The 23,538-nt window shown below is 36.9% G+C and overlaps 5 protein-coding genes across 6 annotated transcripts in view; 4 read left to right on the top strand and 1 right to left on the bottom strand.

The window, feature by feature from the left end:
• The window catches only part of LOC100639267 (lysosomal alpha-mannosidase-like), a 9,405-nt gene extending 5,063 nt beyond the window's left edge, over positions 1-4,342 (bottom strand). The window contains exons 1-21 of the mRNA XM_019993281.1: positions 4,189-4,342; positions 3,976-4,130; positions 3,707-3,916; positions 3,371-3,574; positions 2,677-2,736; positions 2,515-2,628; positions 2,334-2,469; positions 2,105-2,233; positions 2,022-2,061; positions 1,783-1,972; positions 1,620-1,736; positions 1,411-1,561; positions 1,288-1,355; positions 1,087-1,221; positions 949-1,041; positions 853-903; positions 739-806; positions 585-686; positions 446-536; positions 306-392; positions 25-252 (exon numbers count right to left, since the gene is read on the bottom strand). Of these exons, the coding sequence (XP_019848840.1) occupies positions 25-252; positions 306-392; positions 446-536; positions 585-686; positions 739-806; positions 853-903; positions 949-1,041; positions 1,087-1,221; positions 1,288-1,355; positions 1,411-1,561; positions 1,620-1,736; positions 1,783-1,972; positions 2,022-2,061; positions 2,105-2,233; positions 2,334-2,469; positions 2,515-2,628; positions 2,677-2,736; positions 3,371-3,574; positions 3,707-3,916; positions 3,976-4,130; positions 4,189-4,333 (2,574 nt within the window). The 5' untranslated portion in view covers positions 4,334-4,342. The remainder of the gene's footprint in view (positions 1-24; positions 253-305; positions 393-445; positions 537-584; positions 687-738; positions 807-852; positions 904-948; positions 1,042-1,086; positions 1,222-1,287; positions 1,356-1,410; positions 1,562-1,619; positions 1,737-1,782; positions 1,973-2,021; positions 2,062-2,104; positions 2,234-2,333; positions 2,470-2,514; positions 2,629-2,676; positions 2,737-3,370; positions 3,575-3,706; positions 3,917-3,975; positions 4,131-4,188) is intronic.
• A 61-nt stretch (positions 4,343-4,403) lies between these two features.
• LOC100639141 (lysosomal alpha-mannosidase-like) lies at positions 4,404-8,865 on the top strand. Its single transcript, XM_019993282.1, has 24 exons — positions 4,404-4,589; positions 4,644-4,795; positions 4,847-5,056; positions 5,153-5,356; positions 5,454-5,528; positions 5,576-5,689; positions 5,739-5,871; positions 5,912-6,040; positions 6,088-6,127; positions 6,181-6,370; positions 6,417-6,533; positions 6,618-6,768; positions 6,822-6,886; positions 6,933-7,070; positions 7,112-7,204; positions 7,253-7,303; positions 7,355-7,422; positions 7,466-7,567; positions 7,625-7,712; positions 7,759-7,845; positions 8,012-8,239; positions 8,287-8,436; positions 8,491-8,602; positions 8,658-8,865. Exons 1-24 carry the CDS (start codon positions 4,439-4,441, stop codon positions 8,759-8,761), a joined length of 2,952 nt encoding a protein of 983 aa, XP_019848841.1. The 5' UTR covers positions 4,404-4,438; the 3' UTR covers positions 8,762-8,865.
• Positions 8,866-8,962: 97 nt separating this feature from the next.
• LOC109580273 (myosin-7B-like) lies at positions 8,963-14,721 on the top strand. Its single transcript, XM_019993284.1, has 11 exons — positions 8,963-9,125; positions 9,180-9,753; positions 11,259-11,408; positions 11,843-11,956; positions 12,076-12,250; positions 12,625-12,749; positions 12,894-12,953; positions 13,288-13,371; positions 13,422-13,535; positions 13,625-13,708; positions 13,766-14,721. Exons 2-11 carry the CDS (start codon positions 9,262-9,264, stop codon positions 14,573-14,575), a joined length of 2,208 nt encoding a protein of 735 aa, XP_019848843.1. The 5' UTR covers positions 8,963-9,125; positions 9,180-9,261; the 3' UTR covers positions 14,576-14,721.
• Positions 14,722-14,795: 74 nt separating this feature from the next.
• Positions 14,796-20,821, top strand: LOC100639015 (adhesion G protein-coupled receptor E2-like). Of its 2 annotated transcripts, none has more exons than XM_019993283.1 (23): positions 14,796-15,209; positions 16,126-16,260; positions 16,313-16,426; positions 16,506-16,995; positions 17,059-17,492; positions 17,545-17,748; positions 18,068-18,124; positions 18,175-18,304; positions 18,370-18,429; positions 18,477-18,647; positions 18,718-18,787; positions 18,837-18,951; positions 18,996-19,045; positions 19,088-19,208; positions 19,260-19,360; positions 19,431-19,542; positions 19,592-19,745; positions 19,794-19,860; positions 19,909-19,975; positions 20,026-20,123; positions 20,168-20,294; positions 20,342-20,383; positions 20,440-20,821. In XM_019993283.1, the coding sequence occupies exons 4-23, from the start codon at positions 16,935-16,937 to the stop codon at positions 20,530-20,532; spliced, it is 2,334 nt and encodes a 777-aa protein (XP_019848842.1). In that variant the 5' UTR covers positions 14,796-15,209; positions 16,126-16,260; positions 16,313-16,426; positions 16,506-16,934; the 3' UTR covers positions 20,533-20,821. The 2 variants fall into 2 exon arrangements, with proteins under 2 accessions (XP_019848842.1, XP_003384237.2); XM_003384189.2 differs by having other exon boundaries at positions 18,834-18,951.
• Positions 20,822-21,447: 626 nt separating this feature from the next.
• On the top strand, positions 21,448-23,530 carry LOC109580260 (uncharacterized). Its single transcript, XM_019993263.1, has 7 exons — positions 21,448-21,559; positions 21,606-22,019; positions 22,071-22,238; positions 22,287-22,599; positions 22,654-22,835; positions 22,931-23,134; positions 23,183-23,530. The coding sequence occupies exons 1-7, from the start codon at positions 21,499-21,501 to the stop codon at positions 23,512-23,514; spliced, it is 1,674 nt and encodes a 557-aa protein (XP_019848822.1). The 5' UTR covers positions 21,448-21,498; the 3' UTR covers positions 23,515-23,530.
• Positions 23,531-23,538: the final 8 nt, after the last annotated feature.

Raw genomic sequence — 23,538 nt, 5'->3', positions numbered from 1 at the left:
GAGAGAAGAAAAGTGACTGAGTACTTTAAGATTATAGTCTCCTAGTTGGAGTCCATCAGTTGGAGCAAATGCTAGCTCTGGTGTCATCATTAATTCTTCAGCCATCATTCTCTGAGTATATGCTGATTCATCAATCGTATCAAGTATCAGTAGATGCTTCCCACGAATGACCAAACCATCTCCACTTTCTCCCGTCTCATTTAGAGGCTCAAAAACACCACGTGAATCATCATGCAGTAGTCTCCTGTGAATCTACAATACAAGCAGCATGGAATGTAGCTATATCATGAGGTATTAGTCTGCACCATTAGCTCCAATGTCCCATCAGTAAGACTAGAGCCACCCTGAGCTCTATCAGTAAGTACTGTCAACTGAAGATTGCTGTCTTCATCCTATTGCAAGCAATGAAATACTCATCAGATATAGTTATCATTATAGTACTAACTCTTATGAATGCTCTGCTTGTAATGGGATAGTAGTTCCCTGCTACTGGCTCTGTTCTTTTATAAAATGGATAAAGTGGTAAATAGTCTCTCCTAACCATGGAATGAAAACCAGTTTCGTAATACCTATTGATTCCTTACATTCTTTTTATTGTTTCTCTCCCATTGGAGTCTGTGTAGAAAGTAGATTTCGTTTTAAAGTTAGTTGAGAAACGAGATATAACCTCTTTTCCTAAATTGTCCCTTAAAAAATTAAATCAAAAATAGCCCCAAAAATAGCAAAACCTTTTTTTACTTTATATCAATAGGTCCAATTGTGTACTCAAGCTCAATTGATGGCTTGTTTTTGTACAGTCTCACAACCTGTAGAGATTATAATGAAACAATGCAGTATATCTCATTCACATACTTGAGAAACCCAAGGATTATAGACTTGCCTTACTTCAGATAATAAGTCACCCTGTAACACGGACAGTAAATATTTCATTAAAATATCATTAAATACCTTAATAACTGATATATTGGCATTATTATTATTATCCTTTCCAAATGGAAATACGATTGAGCTATTAGGACGGAATACATATGCACCTGAATTCTAAAAAATTTTAAATGATCAATGATTTTAAAAGAATTATTTAACTTGATTGTCTTCTTTATCACCAGTACTCCCACAGTACCAGTAGAGCTGTTGATTCACATCACTGCTAATGCTGGATTCAATGTTAGTGATAGTTTTAATGTGTCCAGACTTTCCATCAAACTTCACTTGATAAAACTGCAACAGTAAATATTAATCATTATATTTTTATAGTTTTATTATACAAAGACATGTACTTAGCACCTTATTTCTAATTACAACATCTTCAGACTTTGTTTTCACATGCAAAGGATCAGATTTAGTCACAAATTCTATGAATTATCATAATTTTAAACAAATTAATGTCCAATAGCCTAATATTCTTACTGGAATGCTGCTTGCTACCAGTTGTACTAGCAGTGTACATTGCATATCCAAGAGGAGGTACAGTCACTTCAATTGCAGCATGAAACTGAGCTTGTGCATTATACCTTACAAATGCTGGAGTCCTTTTAGTCATAGGACTTATAGGCATAACCTAGATACAGTCAATTTTAGGCATACATATATTCACTATTATTGCCTTTGCATAATACCTGTACAGGTATCTTGTTATTGTTAGGATCTGTCACTGATACATCCTCCTTTATTACAGGAATACGTACCATACCAGTATATGGGCGAGCCAATGAGTTATATACCACCATATTGAACTGTACATTAATGAGAGACTAGTCAGTTGTATAATATTATACTTACATCTCCACCCTCAGTTACTGGACACACACTGATGTTAAGATATTCACAGAAACTCAAGTTCATTTTAGGTGCATTAGCTCCTTTAGCTGCAAGATCATTGAGGACAGTCGCCATTACAGAACGACACTCAACTTCTCCAATGTGAAGCCTCTTGGCATAATCATTAGCAACATGCTGCTTCTCTGTACCACTAATAGTAATAAAAATGTAGTGGATGATTTTATAAATACAAAACATACGTAATAGCATCATGATGTTGAACTTCACCCACAGCATGTTCTGAGTAAGATCTAAAAATATCCGTAGACAATTAAAAACTTACGTAGTTTTACTGAAGATGGTCCATTGTCTCCCATTCCATTATGAATTGCTTCCAATTGCTTACATGCTTGCAAGTGAGCATTACATTTTCTTGCATAACCTTTTAAACCAGGTCTACTGCTTAAGTATCCTATACAAAAGAAAGAAAGACTTGCAAACTTTTCTTTACAAAATTTTCAAGCTACACAATATGCATGTGTAGATATAATTTATGCTTCATAGTTACTTACCAGACCAGTAATGATGTGGAGCAGTTGCATATGGAAAGAAATCTCCTTTTTTGACTTCCCATTTTACCTTGTTGTCCTGGTTGACATACTTCATGTACAGTGATGGGGTTGAATACATTACATTAACTGATCCATTCTACAATGCAAGCAGATTAGGGGATCAATAATGTAAGGAGAGAACCTCGTTAGCGTATTTAATGAGTTTATCCAGATTCCTATACCATTTACCAGCATCTCCATAATTAAAATCATTCCCCATTGTTAATAATATATTATTAGTCTTGAAGTGTCTGCCCTAATTGTAAATTATGATTATAGCAATGTATCATCAACTTTATTATACCTTATTAAGTGAATAACTGATAAATTCATTGACCTTATTATTATGAGCTCCTTCTATGTCCTATAATATAATTTTTATTACATTTTCTGATACATAATGATGCCCTTATGCTATGTAAAGAGTTTGACCTAAATTAATTTTTTGAATTTTGACGATTTTTAAAAACTCTAAATTTCTGAAAAGTACCCAAGGCTATAGCCCATGGTTTTTTCTGAAAAATGGCTCCGAAATCACCCCCAATTTTTATTACATTTTTTGATACATATTGATGTCCTTATGCTATGTAGAAAGTTTGAGCCAATTCCGGCTGCAATTTTTTAAGTTATGACCATTTTTTAAAAACTCCAAATTTCTGGAAAGTACTCAAGGCTATAGCCCATGGTTTTTTCTGAAAAATGGCTCCGAAATCATTCCCAATTTTTATTACATTTTTTGATACATATTGATGTCCTTATGCTATGTAGAAAGTTTGAGCCAATTCCAACTTCAATTTTTTGAGTTATGACCATTTTTTTAAACCTCCAAAGTACCCAAGGCTATAGCCCATGGTTTTTCCAAAAAATGGCTCCAAAATCACCCCCAATTTTTATTACATTTTCCAATACACACTGATGTCATTATGCCATGTAAATAGCAAAATTACAAATAATGCTTCTATCATTTGTATTAGATCTATGTCTGCTTCATTCATTACTTTTATAGGTGAGTCAGTACAGAGCTCGTCAAAGCAGAAGTCAGGAGGTGGGATGTAGTGAGGGTACAGTATTGAAGTAAATAAATCCATTGAGTGGCCAAGTGAGTGACTGTTCTGCCACATCATTTCGAGCTCAGAAGTATAGTAACGTACATACTTTTCAACGAAATCAATCCGAGATATAAATCCACTGCTGAAACCCATCTATGAAAGAAAGAAAAAGTTGATATTTTTAAATACTATTTTGGCATACAGTGACTATTACTCTACTGTTGACACTCATGACACTCTCAAATTATGGCAGGATTTGGCACTGAAGTTTGTAGTGCATCTTACTAATGAGTATGCTGTGGCTTGAAAGGAGGAGTGTCCAAAAGGATCAATTTGCCAGCCAACTAATGGCTGCACACCAAAATTACTTGATATGAATCTCAGTCCAATGGACATCTGATCAATAATTGCATTGTAATGGACTGTTGCTTCATCGTTGCTGCACCATCCACCATTAATGAACTCTAACTGACCGCTCTGTACTAATTCATGAACCTAGAGGAAAAGAGAAGAGTGCTGTTTCATGAAACAATTCATTCGACATAATATTATACCATTTGTTTTACAGTGTCATTCTGAGCATCCCACCACTTTGCAAAGAATGCTATTTCAGCATAACTAAATTTTCTCTTCTGATCTTGTGCTAATTCACTAACAACAGTGTCCAGGATAGATTCTACTGCTCCTGCTCGATGAATTTCCATTTTACCTGCAGTCATAGATGCATAGTCTAACACTGAACATACAATGAATGTCTATATACTAACGTCCATAATAGTAATCATCAATAGTTTTGAGCCAGCCAACGTCATCATGTGTGTGGCAGACCAAGTGAACATTGAGAGGGCCTTCTTGTAAAGAGAAAGAGAAGAAAGTACAAAGAAAGACAGCAAGTATGATAACCATGTTCATCTAGGCCTATGCTGATATTTATTCATGGTTATTGCTACAGTTATCTAACTATTTAAAATAGTTAATTAACTAAAGTTGCGCTGAGCTTGCTTGTAGCTAGCCGAGATGAAAACTGTGTTCTTATCAGCTGTTCTTCTCTTCGCCCTCTTTTCTTTTCCATCTTTCCTGCAGGGAGAGGTCCTCAACGTTCACTTGATACCTCACACGCATGATGATGTCGGCTGGTTGAAGAGTCTGGACGAATACTATTACGGAGGTCAGCCATTGTGAAACTTTTTACTGTTGCGATCTCTTTTTCTTCATTCTTTAGCCATTAACTATGTCCAGGATGCATCTGTAGAGAATATTTTGGATACATCCATCAGCCAGCTCTTGATGGACAAGAACAGGAAGTTTATATATGTCGAAATGGCATTCTTCACCAAGTGGTGGAACAAGCAGACTGAATCTGTAAAAGAAAAAGTAACTAACACCATCTACTATTAAGAATACATAACAATTTATTTCCTTTAGGTTCATGAATTAGTACAGAGTGGTCAGTTAGAGTTCATTAACGGCGGATGGTGCATGAATGACGAAGCAACAGTCCATTACAATGCAATGATTGATCAGATGTCCATTGGACTGAGGTTCATATCGAATACTTTTGGTGTGCGTCCGGTGATCGGCTGGCAGATTGATCCTTTTGGACACTCCTCCTTTCAAGCCACTGCTTTCTCTTTGGTAAGATCTTTCCACAGCTCATGTGCAGCTCATGTGTTTACTCAGTTATGAAAACTGTCAAAACCTGCATGCTGTAATAACATCTTTCTTTAATAGTTTGGATTTGATGGCTTCTTTTTCTGTCGCATGGACTACCTTGAGAAATACATTCGTGGGATAACTAGAGAAATGGAAATGATATGGCAGAACAGTCCCTCTCTTGGTCCTGCCACTGACATCTTCACTGGAATACTGAATGGTCTCTATCTTCCTCCTAAAGGCTTCTGTTTTGATGATCCTTGTAATGATCCTTCCATTATGGTAAGAAAATAACGCAGCTATGGAATGTTGATACTCATGCACATGACTGTGCGCGTGAGTAATTCAAATATGGCGTCATGGTTTGATTTTAAATTAGGACGACGAAGAAGATATGCATTTTAATAACGTCAAAGAAAGAGTCGCTCTTTTCATAGAGGAAGCACGCAAGCAGGTATGGTATGGTATATTATTTGAGCATGTGTCATGAGTGTCTAATAGGCAAGGCACTACAAAACTCGTAACATAATGGTGCCAATGGGAGCTGATTTTCAATACCAAAACGCTGCAAAGTGGTTCACTAATATTGACAAGCTCATCAAATATGTCAACTTGGTAAGTGAGACAATAATTATGCATTGTTGTTGATTTTCGGTGATATCAGAATGGATCACTAAACTTGTTATACTCCACGCCATCTTTGTACTTAAAGTCGCTTCATGATGAGGACACGGTCTGGCCTACAAAAAACAGTGATTTCCTTCCATATGTTGACCGCCCATGGAGCTACTGGACAGGTGATAGAATAATTTTGCTATATTTTATTTCCTTTTTTAGGATATTTCACCAGCAGACCTGCTTTGAAAGGTTACGTGAGGCAGTGTAATGCTCACTTGCAAGCATGCAAACAATTGGAAGCAATTCATAATGGAATGGGAGACAATGGACCATCTTCAGTAAAACTGCGTAAGTTTGACGAAAAATGAGTGAAATATCTTCTCTTCTTTTTGAAGAACAAGCTATGGGTGTGGCACAGCATCACGATGCTGTCACGTAAGTAAAATAATTATTTTATTAATAATAATTATTATTATAATATGAATCAGTGGTACAGAGAAGCAGCATGTTGCTGATGATTATGCCAGGAGGCTTCACATTGGAGAAGTTGAGTGTCGTTCTGTAATGGCGACTGTCCTCAATGATCTTGCAGCTAAAGGAGCTAATGCACCTAAAATGGACTTGAGTTTCTGTGAATATCTTAACATCAGTGTGTGTCCAGTAACTGAGGGTGGAGATGTAAGTATAATATTATACAACTGACTAGTCTCTCATTAATGTACAGTTCAATATGGTGGTATATAACTCATTGGCTCGCCCATATACTGGTATGGTACGTATTCCTGTAATAAAGGAGGATGTATCAGTGACTGATCCTAACAATAACACAGTAGCTATACAGGTAGTAATGAATATTCCACACGTTATGACTATTATTCTCAATTATATAACCAAGCAGATTCACTATTATTATTATTTTTTTTAGATTGTTCCTATAAGTCCTGAGACTAAGAAAATCTCAGCATACGTTAACAGTACAAACACAGCTGGTCTTGACGTATTTCTTCAAGTTTCTAATGTACCTCCTCTTGGCTATGCCATGTATACTTTTAAATCTAGTGCGAATCAAAATTTAGGTATCTGTAGTATGAAGCTATTTGACTGTATAATATTGTAATACTCAATATAGGGCAGACTAAAGTTTCACGTGTAAAAAGAAAGCTTGATAATGAAGATGTGACTATCAGTAATAAGGTAGAGTTTGATGCATGCAGTGATCAATCATACCTTTAATATTTAGTATTACAATGTCACTTTTGATGGATCTACTGGTCACATTAAAAAGATTATTAATGCTGTATCTGGTGTTAGTAGCAACATCAATCAACAGTTTCGTTTTTATAATGCGAGCGCTGGGAACAATATCTACAGTAGTCAGGTACAGTGTATAAGCACTGATGCTTTTTGATGCCTTTATAGAGATCAGGTGCATACATATTCCGCCCTAACAACACTGTGGCATATTCTGTTGGACCAAATTTGGACAATGCAGCTCAATTGTCCCTTGTTGAAGTAAAACTCATAAAAAATTTTAGCCAGATTTTTATAATAATGTAACAGGGTGATCTGTTATCTGAAGTAAGGCAAGTATTTTCTCCTTGGGTCTCTCAAGTCAGTGAAATAGCTCTCATGTTTTTGATATTGAGTAATATATTATTATAGGTAGTGAGGCTGTATAAGAACAAGCCAGCCATTGAACTGGAGTACACAGTTGGACCAATTTCTATTGAGTACATATAATGTAATGTTAATTGTAAATAATAGATTCTGTAGTGATTTGCACGGGAAAGAAATCGTTTCTGTATTTAATACTGATCTAGAATCTGACAAAACATTCTACACTGATTCAAACGGAAGAGAATCTCAAAAAAGAATGTAATGCAAATGATTCTGTTGTGTTCGTATTTTTATCATGAGCATTTCGTTGAGCAGAAGAAATTACAGGCATGACTCTGTTTATTTTAACACTGAGCCTGTTGCTGGAAATTATTATCCGGTGACAAGTAGGATATTTATAAAAGTCAGTGCAGTAATTTATAATGATAATATTTTATGATACTGCACAGGATGAAGAGAAGAAGACTCAGTTCACTGTACTTAATGATAGAGCACAAGGTGGCTCTAGTCTTGCTGATGGATCCTTGGAATTAATGGTACGATCATTACCAGAGTAACAATTTTACATTCCTGGCACACAATCATACAAAAACGTTGTATAATTTGAATTGGTAGTAATTCCTAGTATTGTTTATTGGCTGCATTACTAATTTCTGAGTAGCACCCAAGAATGAGTAGTCTAATACTATTTTTACACCGTAGGTTCACAGACGCTTGCTCTTTGATGATGGTCGTGGGGTTGGTCAAGCATTAGATGAAAAAGGACTGAGTGGAGAGGGTCTGGTTACTCGTGGGAAGCATCTACTGATACTTGATACAATTGATGAATCAGCATATACTCAGAGAATGATGGCTGAAGAATTAATGATGACACCAGAGCTCGCATTTACTCCAACTGATGGACTCCAACTAGGAGACTATAATCTTAAAGTACTCAGTCACTTTCCTTCTCTCTTGTTTTACATCTTAATTAACAGTACAGTGGACTATCTACTGCACTCCCTGATAATGTTCACTTGCTGACACTTGAGTATTTGGATAAATCAACAATTCTGCTTCGTTTGGATCATCAGTTTGAATCTGATGATCCTAAAGAGTGGTCTGCTCCTGCATCTGTTAAACTAAGTGTAAGTATTATTATTATTAATGGATATAATGATGGTGTCTTGAATTACCTCAAGGATTTATTTGTTGCATTTAAAATCAAAGAAGTAACAGAGCTAGGTTTAGGAGGTAATGTAGCTTTATCTGATATAAAGAGACTACAATGGAAGACAATTGAAGGTCAAACAGGTATGCATATAGACAGACAGTATAGAGTATTATGATTGTGTACATGTATTTCTAGTTCCTAGTCCTATGAATTTCCCTCCTGTCACTGCTCCTGATTTTACTGTATCATTATCTCCAATGATGATCCGTACTTTTAACGTGACAGTGGAATTTAACTAAGCTATAATATGCATTGCATCTTGATTCTAATTTATTTTGCTGAAAAGTGACACGTGTATGCACGTGATACAAGTATACTGAATTCAGTAATTTTGTTATCAACACACCTTTTAAAATGGCGGATGGTGGGGATGACCCTTTTGTAATCGTAACGTAACGTTTAAGGCAGTCTGACCAATCAAACAAGGCTAGTCAGGACCTTCCCCTCGTCTACATTAAAACACACAACACTTCACACGCCAATCATTCTTTATATTATTCTCCGCTCGATAAGTTTATGTAAGGGAATAGCTCGACCTATACCGAATAAAAGACACTGCAGCGTCACACCCGGGCCCACATACATTTCTGGAACAAGAATCAAGTAAGTTCAAATGTCACTTTCTTTCTTGGAATTACTTAAGGTCCTCTTTTCCAGGTATCAAACTAGTAAATCACACACACACACCTGTGTAAATCAAAGCCAGTAGGAATATTCTTCATGATATAAACTATATAATATGGCAATGACTGAACAACAGCAGCAGCAGCTTAATGTCAGTCCTACTCACACCTCAAGCAATGAAGAGCCTAAAGTATCCTCAATGACAGCAGAGGAACTCCGTAAAGAATGCAACTCACTTCGTAAACAAAATGCTCTCTTGAACTGTCGACTTCTGGGCGTGAATGAGTTAGCTCGTCTTTTACAAGAAAAAACTGAGGCAGCTGACTCTTTACAAGACAAGAACAAGAGACTGGAGCTTGCAGTTGTTCGTTTGGAGAACCGATCCTCTAATCTCGAGAAGAAACTCAAGACGTCTCAGTTCAGTAGTCTGCCCTCTTCATCGGGGAACCCTCCTCTTCGGACCCACTCCCAACAATCACAGCAAAGCCCTTTCATTCCAGGGCCTTCTAAACAAATACTGGAAACGCTCATGAAAGAGAATACGGATCTGAAGAAGACGCTGGATAATATGACAAAGAAAGGACCCACTAGTTACAGAGAAGCAGTGGTAAGAAAAGAAGTACTGTACATAAGAATGAAGGGAAGGGATAGAGTACTAATATCCATGACATTGCGATGATGACTAGTAGATTTATGCTGTGGGCATGCATGTACATCAGCATCTGTCTGAAGAACAGTTATTGTCTCTTGTGTCTGCCTTAATTAATTAATGATAAGGTTTAGGGGGTATTTTGGACCATATTTGACATTGTTATCTCTCTTGTATGGAAAGTACTCCTAGTAATGATTCATGTCCATTGACCTATTGTACCCTTTAAACTCTCCCCCACTCTCTCTCTCTCTCTCTCTCTCTCTCTCTCTCTCTCTCTCTCTCTCTCTCTCTCTCTCTCTCTCTCTCTCTCTCTCTCTCTCTCTGCATCTCTTTCAACATACTTGCCTAATGACATTTATATTGTAATTAGAAATAAAAGGCATATTGTAATACTGACAGTATTTGTGTTTCTAATTATTTTGGGCTTTTTGTCATAATACTTGTGCTTTCACATACTGTGTGTCTATATATGTATAGTGCTTACTCAGTTAAAAGGATGTGTGTCCAACAGTGCATATTTTAAAAAGCATTACGTCATGACTGCTGTCTCTGTGTAGTTGTGTCCTTTTAATTTTCCTGTACACAACATGACTCAGTTATTCACTAATGACCCATGTTGTTATAATATAAATTTATTGTGTCATTGTCTTTCCTCATTAACAAATTCTTGTGTTTGAGTCCAACAAAGACATAGTATAATAGAACTAGGAGTGTCACAGAGAAAGGAGACACTTGTCTATAGATTATTCAGGCGGGTAGTGGGTATTTTACGAAGCCCCATTGATCAAAAGCTCCTTCACACCAAAGATGGGAATTGTTTTCTTAATAAGATTTACATTAGGTATAGCATACAAATGGTGACATAACTACCACCTGGTAATAAGGGTACTACCCTCCCTCCAGCTCCAGGCCCTTCCTTCCTGTATCAATGGTATTGTACCTTTTGGTGGTTGATCATTTTAAGGGAAAGATATACAACTCAGCAGCCTGTACTTTCAGTGTACATGCAGTAGTGGTTTCATTTTCTTCCTTCATTTGTACATATACCATTGTGTACATTATGCCTCATATACTGTACATGTATTTACATGTACCTCCTGTACATTCAGCATGTCTATGTACACATACATGTACATGTACATGTATGTGTACATGTACATGTACGTGTATGTGTACATGTACATGTATGTGTATGTGAATGAGTGTATTGTGGATTGTTTTGCTTTTTATGCATGCTGTGGCATTGCTTTCAGTCCTTGTTATCATTTAGGAAGTTGTAATCAATGCTCGTGTTATTCATATACACGCAGTAGCATCTCCTTATTTAGCACTTTTATAAAGAGACTAAACTTATTTTAATTTTAAAATGTGAATGCACATACGTAGATGTACATGTACATGTACAGATATACATCATGTACACTTTGTGGCTCTCTATTTTACTTTGTTATTTCCTTTAGAAAGTGAATCAGTTGGAGGAGGTCATAGATCAAAAGAATGAGAAGATAGAGCTCCTTAGAGGCCAGCTGGACTCCATCACAGCATCACAAGAAGGAGGAGATGTAGGAGCCCTGAGACGCCAGCTCTTAAAAATGGAGCAGTCCATGCAGGTAAGATGGAGAGAAACAGTTGTAATAACATACATGTATACACACTACAGTGGGGAACTTTTTAAAAGCATGTGTATTACAGAATCACTAATAGCTGTCTGTGCATGACTGACTTGGTGTAAATAAATGTTGTAGTGGATAGTGTTGAAAGGGGAAGACCTTATCTTTGCTGCTGCCATAGTGGATTGTATCTGTTGATTGTGTAAACTTTGTGTTTGGTGTACATGACTTCTGCATTCCGTGGGGATTAGCTGCACTTTGATATCATTTCTGTTTCCTGCAGTGACTTAAAACATTGACTTACACAGTTTACACACACACACACACAGTATGATAAGAAAATGTTATACATTCACATGCATACAATAAAATGTTATACATTCACATACACACAATTTACTTTCCATCTCTCTCTCTCTCTCTCTCTCTTTCAGGTCAAGGATAGGTTTTGCAGTCTTTTGAGTGATTCCGTTAATCAGCTCCAAAAAGACTTACAAGATTCCAAGAAAGGATCTGACGAGACTGACTTTGGAGTCGGACAAAATCGGGTAAGAAGATCTTTTAGGCTTACATCTATTACATATCAGTCTTGTGCTACCTTTACATCAATTTTTAATTCATGATTTTCAATTTTTAAAAATGATTTTCACATCTCCTTTTGTTCCAGGCTGACTCTGGGATCTCATCACTGAGCAAGGAACACGAAGTGAAGGAAAGGAACCTTCGCAAGATGATAGACGAGCTCCAGGGGCAGGTGGAGAGAGAGAGAAATGAGAAGAGGGAGGCGTTGACTCAAGCTGATGAGAGCTGTCAGAAATTGATTGAGAAGCAAGCAGAGCTAGGTACAGTATATGACCATTACCAAGAGTAGATAATAATTAGAGGAGAGTGTCCTACTGTGCCTATACCCCCTGCTTCATCACGGCGTAGAATTGAAGAGTCACATTCAGGATATTTCCGTATTTTCATTGAGTTTGAGTAGTTATTGCTAGTTATTTCTGAATAACTACTCAAAAATACTGAAATAACCGGAATGTGACTCTTCAATTCTACACCGTGATGAAGCAGGGAGTATATGCACAGTAGGACACTCTCCTCTAATTATTATCTACTCTTGCCATTACGCATCCTTTTCTAATACTAATCCTCTTCTATTTTCATCTATAATACTACTGCTTCTATTATGATTATTGCTTCCTTTCTTTACCCATTATAGAGGGACTTCAGAGTAGACTTGATGACAGTAGTCTGTACACTCAGACTCTATTGCAGGATAAGATGGCTCTCAAGGACCAGCTGGATAATGCTAGACGTAACAGCGGTAGCTCGTCAGAAATTAAAGTAAATATGATGACTAATAATAGTACTAATTGCACGCATGCCTGGAGATGAGACAGCTTTGGAGTTCACTGTAGTAGCAGCTGCTAATTTTGTGTGTATTTCCCTTTCTCCCTCTTACCCTCACTCTCTCTCTTTACTAAATAGGATGTATCGTACTACATGACCCAAATGGAGAATAAAGATGCACAAATAGATAGGCTTAAGGTAATAGACACAGACACACACGCACACACACACACATTCACACACACACACACGCACGCACACACACACACAAATTGTGCATCAATGTTGCTTACTAACTTACTATAGTGTACATAATACATACAAGTAATGTGTTGGAGTTTGTAATAATAATAACAATTGATCAATATCCTATAGTATTAATACAATGCCCTTAAGCTAATTTGATAGTGAAGAGGGGGAATATATTTGATATTGCAATCCAGTGCTATCCCTTGTTTATATTACACACCTACACACATAAAGGAGAAAAGAAATTAACTTCTCTTTCTCTCTCTCTCTCTCTCTCTCTTAGCAAATGCTTGAAGAGGCTCAGTACAAATATGCACTGGCAGAGAGCAAGCGTGACAACCTTCAAGTCGGAGACCTTGAAGAGAAAGTTAGTTTTGACGGCCTGGGCACTTTATTGACATGCTCTTTTATTATTAGCTCAAAGATTTGGAAGAGGAGAAGTTAGGCCTAGAGAGTGAGATAGCAGACCACAAGAGAACAATACAAGAGCTTCATATCCAGAACAAGAAGCTTAGATCTGGATCCTCCTATGTTAGCCCCATTACTATTACTATTACTTTGTTTATTAAATATATTTATTTTACATGTTTATTTATTGTACTTGTTTATTTTCACTTTAGGTTCCTTCTTCAATAAGGACTGGTGGAGTGGGTACAACACTGAGGTCCTATCATGGTGATGAAGTCTTTGCCGATGGATCTAAGGTGAATCCTTTCATTAGATGATGTACATGTTTATCCACCTTTTACTGTATATCTTAGCCTTTTCACGATATTACTGCAAGACCGGAGGTCCCTCCGATTAACTACACCTCTCGTAACGTCGACACCGATAGCACAACGACTGAATCCACTACAACTTCTGTGGCCACACCCACTTACACCTCGTCAGATTCTGACACACCTACTAGGCCCCTCCCACTGTCCAGCTCCTCCTCTCGCATGGCGTACAGAACCTCAATCCCTGGTACCCCAGGGATACCATACAATACTCCCCCGGGGTACATGATGGGTCATCATACCCTGCCCGGGAATTACACTGACATGCAGCGTCACGGCTACCAGCCCGTGGACTCTCACTCTGCTTATCAGACTCACTCCATGGTCAGCGGCGGAATGCCTCAGGTGGGAGGGACCGGGTATCGTATGCCCCGCTCTCTCTCGTCAAGCCCTGGTCCTTACGTGAGCTCGCTCCCTTTCACTGCTTCATCAAGCTCTCATCCTCCGCAGGGTATTACAACTCAGGCTTCCATATTTGGTCAGCCACACCCCTCCCCTTATTCAACAATGGGATATACGACCACACCCACTGCTGGTTATACCTCTCAGTATCCTGGGGCCCCAGGCCAGCGCTATGATACCTCCCAATATTATGGGGCTGGGAGCAATTTTTTTATCACTGGGACTGGTTATCATGGTTTGCCTCCGTCTTCCTCTCAGAGCTCAAACGTTGGTAATCCTTCGGGTCAGGGTGGACAGGGGGGTCAGGGGGGAGGGACCCAACCCACTGGACAGGGTCACATGAGACGTCACTCTCCTCCTGATCCTCGCTATGGCAACCCACCACAATGAATAACATTAAAAGTGCACTATTATTATACATTGCATGCAGTGGCTTAGAGTAAGGAACTATACTTTTCTTTAATAAAATATTGTTTTTGTTGTTATTTTTGTTGTCTCTTAAACGTTAATTTTCCTGCTGATATTTTGATCTTTAATTATTATTCATTAGCTAGTTAATATTTGTTCTTAATTATAATTAAATAATCATTTAATTAAGCCACGCCTACAATCAACATGGACCTTTTTAACAGTCAGCTTCAAGTCGAGATAGAAAAGCGATATGGGGCACTGAGCGAGTCCCTACACGACTATGTGAGCCCTCTGTCAATACTAATGATGAAGAAAGGGCTGATAGGACGGCAGGCAATGCTAGAGAAGGACTACCACGCCATGATGATGCAATACATGTCGGCCATGGACCAGATGGAGAGTGTCCCCCAATTAGAGAGGCACTGTAAAAAGTTCCTGGTCATACTAAATAATCTAGGACCCCTTCAGGCTCTGGAGGGAGAGAAACTCATGAAGGCGTGGCAGAGGGCAATGAATATATACGGATTTCCTCATTTTCTTTGTAACGCTCCTTCTTCCCAACCTCAGCCTGTCTCTTCATCTTCTAACACACAATCACTTAGTTATATCAAAGGTACTTGCATGTTTATTTATATAAAATAGAAAATAATACCTTCATATTTATTTGCTTAATTTTGGGCTCTTATCATTTTATGCCATGCTCAATCGTCCATTCATGAACTGTATGTACCACATGGTATTTGGCTAAATAATTAGGAGAAGCTTTTAAAAATGAATTTTTTAAAATTAGTAAAAAATCTAATTTTGATTGGAATCAGCTGAAACTTTCTACGCAACATAAGTAAATGTATATGCATCAGAAAAAATTATAATAATGGAGAATTCTCTACTTATTAATTTTGGCAAAATTTGGCTTGAGACCATGTGCTATAGTACAGGGACTTTGGCCCGATTTTTGAGTAACTTTAAAAATTTGTAAAAAATCCAAATGTGATCGGAATCAGTTCAAACTTGATATACAACATTAGAACATGTATATGTATCAGAAAAAATTATAAAAATGATAAATTCTCTCCTAGTCATTTTTGCTGAAATTTGGCCCGAGACCATGTACTATAGTACAGGGACTTTGACCTGATTTTTGAGTAACTTTAAAAATTCGTAAAAAAATCCAAATGTGATCAGAATCAGTTCAAACTTGGTATACAACATTAGAACATGTATATGTATCGGGAAAAATTATAAAAATTAAAAATTTTCTCCTAGTCATTTTTGCCAAAATTTGACCCAAGACCATGTACTGTAGTACAGGGACTTTGACCTGATTTCTGAGTAACTTTAAAAATTCGTAAGAAATCCAAATTTGATCAGAATGAGTTCAAACTTTCTACTCAACATAAAATATCTATTATGTATCAAAAAATTATTAAAATGGAGAATTCTCATGAGCCATATTTGATGAAATACTATAGTACATGATTGTCTTATTGTTTAGCTTTTTACATGTGCATATTATACATGTACCTCAGCTTTAGATAAAGGCAAGCGTCACAAAAGCAACTTGTCTACTACCGGAAATAGACCCTATAATACAAATCACTGGATACTCGTAGCTTCAATTTCAAGTCTCACTGTATTACTGAGCATATTAGTACTATACTATGGTAAGACCTCCATCTGAACCATTATTGACATCATTATATTATCCTAATGCAGTCGAAGCAAAAGCAAGCAATTCAGAAGGCTCTCCTTCAGACCTACCTTATTATACAGAATCAGTTGTTTTAGATGTCGACGTGACAGAAAGTCCTAAATGCGTCTTATCATGTGGTAAGAATAAATGTTGATTGTCATTATAATAAATGTTAGATGCATACTTTTACATACTTTATTGTTTTCTGTATTATAGACTCAACCCCTCGACTAAAAGAGATGCTAACTGTTCTTGAGACACTCATGGATTGGAAGGAGTTTGGCATTAATTTGGGCATTGAATATCACGAGATTAAAAAAATAAAGAAAGAAAATAAATTGATCAACGACTCCAAAATAAAACTGTATAATTATTGGCTTAACGCCGACACTGCAGCTTCTTGGCAGAAAGTGATAAATGCTTTAGAGAGAATGCAACTAAAGACACTATCCTCTGAGATAAGGAGAAAGTATTGCAGTCAAACTTGCAACAGTGATGCTGTTAATTCTTAAATTTTATTATCATAATCACTGTTATTTATATCATGAAGGGCGTGTCGGCTTGACCACGTTTATAAACGTGGGCTCTTAATTTCCGTTGGCTTGTGTTTGTACTTTGAAGATTCGTTGTGTCATCTCCAGTTTCATGATCATGGCGGCGTTCCTACTGCTCTTGTTCTTTAGCACAGCCTCTGCCACAGCTAAAAGTAAGCTATGATATCTACAGTACAGCCTATAAAGGAGTCTTCGTTATTTTCATTTGTATATAGGCTGTATTGAAGGTCCATCAAACTACACTATCATGCCTCCCTCTAGTGAAATTGTCTGTAGTAATGAATCGAGCTGCCTCGACTTAAACCAGACGTGTATCAATATTAATAGCTCTAGTCTCACTGCTAAAAAGTTCAATTATCATCTTGGTATGCTCTTCGAAAATGCTGTTAAAAGTGATAGTTGCAGTGAATTAAACGTTCTAGGATTTGTGTACATTTGTTGTTCAGAAACGGGTGCAAGTCTCTCTACTTGTACTTATAGTTTTATTGAGCACTGTGTTAATCATACGGCAATAGGCAGAGCACAAGTCTTATCGTGTGTTGATAAGTTTTATGGATTTTGCGAGAATGGTTCTAATCCTTCTTGCAGAGAAGCGATTGAAGATGTCATTGATGATGTATTAAAGAATAGATTTGACTCACCAGTTGGCGTGAGTGTGCAATATATTATGCTTTGTTATTAATATCAAATGTATTATTTAGGAAGAAATTTTAGCCAGTATACTGGAGAAGGAGAATGGGCTCAGGAAATTCAATGTGATCAAAAGAGTTGTCTCTCTTTTACGGGGAAAGTCTCAAAGTGCGAAACATGCTCAAAAGTTCTTGAAAGAAGCAGAGAAAGTCATTGAAGCCTTTGAAAATGATATTGCAAAAAGCTCTAGCATGATTGACTATGAAGATGTTAAAGTGTGTGCTCTTATCAATGCATGCATTCTCATATAAATTTTATACTGAGATAAGCTAGGCCAATAACAGCTATGCATGTTATCCTGTTTATTCTGAAAGTAAACCATGACAGTTAATGCCATTATTTATTTATTCCACTGTTAATGACAATGTCAAATTATGATAACACTAGACCACCCTGGTAAACATATCCATGCACAAACACGCACACACACACACACACACACATGACTGTATACACAGCAGTTACAAAGTTTTTTTTGCTGCATTGTCCCTTTCACTTTGCTACGCCAATAATGTTTACTATATTTTCATTTAGAACCTACTGTATGCACTGGACAATGCTTTTAATGGCAGTCACATCTCTCTTCTCTCAGTCAGTGATGCAATTACTACTTTATATGTATCTTCAATGCAATATTTTAGAGTAATGATGAATATTCTGGTCCTAATTTATTGAGTAAGCTCAAAAGACTCAGTAAAATATTTGGCAGAGCTATACTTTATGGCAGCGGGAGAATAAAGAGCCACTTCAATTTCAGTGGGAATAACTTGGGTACATTATGCATCAGAGCATTGTGCTTATTGTCATTCATTATATCTGCATACATGTACATATAGATGTGAAGTTTAGGGTCATAGACAAAGAAATGATAACATTTGAGCAGATATATGAATCAGGTATGTTCCAATGGCATTATATCATAATTGTTGATGATGCATGACAGAAAATGGTAGCAAATCTGTCTTCATTGAAGTCCCAAAGAATGCACTGTGTTCACAATCACAGTTACAATTATCAACTGATGATAATTATACTTATACTTTTGATGAAATTGATGATAAAGACGATATACCTGATAAGTTTAGAAATTGTTTCACAGTTGATTTTTCTAAAGGTACACATGCTTATGTAGCTATCAGCCATGTTAAGTTTATTATTATGCACATAATAACCTTCCTCCACAGGCTGTAGGCAAGTTTTAGTAGTATATCATGCACACGATATTGAAAGATCCTTTGAAGAAGCATCAAACAAGTAGTCCCTTTTAATATTGAATTCTATCTTATTTGTCATCATATAGTAGATCTACTCTAGTCAGTCTAGTAGTCTCAGTTCAAGCAATATCTGATAATACAGTGAACATTTCTGATACTGTTCAACTGATGGATAATGTATCATTGATATTTAACATTACTGAAGTATTGATACACGGCGCATTTATCATTATTCATTACTTATTCAGTTTGAAAGCAATGAAGAGCCTTTCTGTTGTTACTGGAATGACTCGCTGCAGTAAGACTAGCCTAGTTTTATGAGTTTGAATGATTTTCCTAGGAACTGGTCCACTGATGGCATGACAACAACAATACTATCCAGTTCTCAAGTATTGTGTACTAGCAACCACTTGACTAGTTTTGCTGTACTGGTTGATCACTCTGGTGTTACTACTACTGAGGCAAGAAAAAATTGGTCATGTATATATCCTTTAATTTTTAATATATAATAGCCCAGTGCTGAAGACACTGGATTGGAAATAATTAGCTACATTGGTGTTTCCATTTCCATTATTTGTCTAATACTCAGTATCATATTACTCGTTGCTTTGAGGTACTTAATAATGTATTAGATCTACACATCACTGCTATACTTATTGTTATGAAAACATTATTATGCTTAGAAAGCAGCTCCAGAAAGGTCCACTGTTGTACGTGCACATTAACTTGTCACTTGCTTTACTGTTAGCATTACTGGTGTTTGTTTTTGGGATTGAATTGCCAAGATCTATACCAGTAAGCTGTTAACAATACAAATGATGCATGCTGTCTCCTGTTTTATTAGTGGCTGTGTTCAGTTGTGGCTGGATTGCTGCACTATTTGTTCCTGTGTGTATTCTGTTGGTCATTAGCTGAAGGGATTATGCTGTATATATTGATAGTAAGAGTGTATGGATCACTAGCTGACAGATGGTATCTATTACTACCTCTTGGATGGGGTAAGCTATACGCTTAAACCCAGAGGTGTACAATTTATAATCTTATAGGTCTACCTATTATCATTGTTGGTATATCTACTGGAATAAAGCATGATCTTTATGGTACTGATGATCAGTAAGTCTTTTGAACGATTGCAATAATAATAATGATAATTTTATTTAGTTGTTGGCTATCAACCAGTAAAGGAATGATATGGTCATTCATTGGACCAATGCTCCTCATCATAATAGTTAGCTATACTTTCATGTGCATGCTATTTCCTTTTCATCTTAACATTAGATCAATACTATATTCCTAATTATGACACTTTATCATATCATAAAGTCCAGAATGACTGGAGGAGCTGAATACAACTTAAAGAAAATTGATTTTATCAAGTACTTTACATGTAGCTGCTTTTTATTATTATAAATTTCTGTAGGTCATCAGTTAAAAGTGTTGTAGTACTGTTGCCTCTTCTTAGCATAACATGGATTATTGGTGTGTTCACTTTTAATGAGCAAACAAAACTTTTCCAGTGGCTCTTTACAATCTTTAATTCCATACAAGTCAGTGCTATAGTGCAGAAATGGATGAATTTTATTATCTTTTATAGGGCTGTGCTGTTTTATACTTTCATGTATTGAGAAACAAGTTTGTAAGTCATCATTATGTATGCTGGTGTATCCATTATCTAATAATATTTTAATGCAGATAACTAACTGGGTTAAAGGGAGGCTGAGGAATAAGTACAAAATCAAGAAGCAAGAACCGATAACTTCATCAGCCACAAGTTCACCATTATGAGGCTTCATCATGTCTAAATATTATGCTTATGTGTATTTATAGCTTCATCATCCAATATGTGAAGTATTTAGACAATAAGTATGTTGTGTATGTATACAAGTGCATTGATGTTTTTAAGTTGATGTGTTTTTAAGGACATTGTTTTTAATTATTTCTCGCTCCGTCAGTAGAGGATGTGTTTTGTTTTTAATTATCTCCAACTCCGTCAGTAGACAGTCTGTTTGTTGTTCTTTATGTATGATAATTGACATATTTTTTTTTTGGAATAACAAAACCAGTCAAACTTGTATTGCATTGAGTAGATTGGCAGAGCAACATTTTCATTTTCCTCTTCCTCCAAGTGATAACATATAAATGAGTATGGACTGTGGTGCAATTTTTGAGGAACTTGAAAAATTTGTAAAAAGTTTAATTTTGATTGGAACCAGCTCAAACTTGCTACACAAGATAAAAGCATCAATGAAAATTATAAAAGTAAAAAATCTCTCCTTTTCATTTTTGGTAAAATTTGGCCTGAGACCATGAACTACAGTACAGTAACTTTAAAAAATTTGTAAAAAAATTAATTTTGATTGGAATTGGCTCAAACTTGCTACACAGCATAAGAACATGTATATGCATCAGAAAAAATCATAAAAATAGAGAATTCTCTCCTTTTCATTTTTGTTGACCAGCACACACTATGTCTGCCTGCACAACAACTCCAGTACACAACAGGTGGTATTATTGATTTTCTTTTAAATTACTTTCACTTTTCCAGTAATCATAATTATAGGTTTCAGGAATCACAAATCATTGATACAGGGTAAACAGCTTGAGTTTATGCATCTAAGCACAATTAGACGTGGAGCTGTAGGTGTGCAGCTGTAGGCATGCAGCTGTCATGAACGTATATAAAAGGATTTTGAGCGAGCAGATTGTTAGATATTTCTTCTGGAGGCATTAGTCCTACCTGAAGCAATAACCATGAAATTGGTCGTCCTTTTTCTGTGTCTTCCATTTCTTGGATATTGCCAAATAGAACCTGGTGAGACTATGCACTAACAATGCAATCATGTAAACCTTTTTTGCAGATCAAGAATTTGGTAGTGACGATGACAATGGAATGCTTGAGCCTCCTCTACCTCCAGTAGAGAAGGACTCTCCATTACCTGCAGTGGAGCAGGACCCTCCTCTACCTCCAGTAGATGAGGATTCTCCAATACCTCTAGTGGAAAAGGATTCTTCAATGCCTGCAGTGGAGCAGGACCCTCCTCTACCTCCAGTAGATGAGGATTCTCCAATACCTCTAGTGGAAAAGGATTCTTCAATGCCTGCAGTGGAGCAGGACTTCATAGAGCAGGAAAACTCTGAAGATATTGCAGGAAATATGGATGACATGATAACTGATCGTGAGGAGAAAATGGAAACAGAAGATGATGAAGATGCTGATTTGTCAGAGTTTGAAACCTTTGTTGATGAAGATGATGATGATGATACATACTTAGGTAACAAAAAATTGTGCAATAATCATTCATTATTGCTTCTTTGTCTTATAGAACCTGCTGAGAAAGAAGGTGTTATAGTTGATGGTGATATACTCCTCAGTAAAACTGAAGCTGCTATTTACAAGAAGAGTGGATGGGATGGACTTGCTAAAACTGAAGCATGGGTATGGGGAAGAAGGTGGGGCAGAAAAATAAGATATAGGATTCACAGGAGCTTAAGTACATAACATGAATTACTTCTAGTTATAGCAATGTACATTATTGTAGGAGGTAGTTCTAATAGCATCCTACGTAGAAACATCTATGCCTCAATGAGAGCAATTCAGTCACGAACATGCATCAGATTTACAACAAGGAGGTGGGGAACGAGTATGAGGTGGAGAAGGCGGAGAGGCCGGTGGGGGAGAAGGCGAGGGGGTAGAAGGCGAATGGGGAGAAGAAGGTGGGGGAGGAGGAGGTGGGGGAGGAGGAGGTGGGGGAGAAGGAGGTGGGGGAGAAGACGATGGGGAAGAAGGAGGTGGGGGAGAAGAAGAAGGTCGAGATGGGGGAGGTACATGTTGTTTAAGAAACACAGCAGCAAGTAAGTTGCAAATTACATAATGTTTATGGAGTTACTATATTTCATCAATAACAGATGCTTTGTACGGGGTATAGGAGGGTCACTTTTTGGAGCGAAAAGAATTTTCTTGAGTAAGACTTGCTCTGGATCAAGACATCCAATGACACCAGCTCACGAGATAATGCATGCAATGGGACGATATCACGAGCAAAGCAGACCAGACAGAGACAGATATATACGAGTAAACAGCAACACATGTAAGGACATTAGTTTTAGTTCTAAAAATAACACTCAAAATAATGGAAACAATTACTTTATTTTTGTTTGTTTTATGACCACCTGCTCATTGTAGGCCCATATCAGTTCAGGAAAGTAAAACGCGCAAGGATATATGGAATACCATATGACTACTATTCTGTTATGCACTATAGTCCATATGCTTGCGGCAGTCCTTCAATGACTATACTAACTCCAGGTATAAATGTGGGAAGAATGGGACAGCTTCGTGTACTAACAACCAGAGACTTTCAACATATCAATAAAAGATATTGTCGAAGTAATGAAATCATATTAATGCACTTTATTAATTGTGATTTCATTAAAGGTATGATGATGAGACTGGTTGGTGGTAAGGGAAGGAATGAAGGAAGGGTTGAGGTCTACAATCAGAACGTTTGGGGCAGTGTCTGTTCTAATAACTTTGATATGAAAGACGGGAATGTTATATGCAAGTATCTCGGTCATCCTGGACTGGAGGAGATATACAACAAAGAAGAGACACCATCCTCTATGGTAAGGACTAGTGAAGGAGCAATCTGGATGAATAATCTTCAATGCAATGGATATGAGGAGACACCTTTCGACTGCCTTCAATCAACATTTGGTGAACATGATTGCACCCACAATCAAGATTGTGGCCCTCAAGTGTTCCAGTAAGCATCACAGTGTCAGTACTATCAT

The sequence above is a fragment of the Amphimedon queenslandica genome, unplaced genomic scaffold (assembly GCF_000090795.2).
Source record: "Amphimedon queenslandica unplaced genomic scaffold, v1.1 AMPQUscaffold_13499, whole genome shotgun sequence".
NCBI classification, from domain to species: Eukaryota; Metazoa; Porifera; class Demospongiae; order Haplosclerida; family Niphatidae; genus Amphimedon; species Amphimedon queenslandica.
The sequence above is the reverse complement of the archived record's forward strand: the minus strand, read 5'-3'. Positions and strand labels throughout refer to the sequence as shown.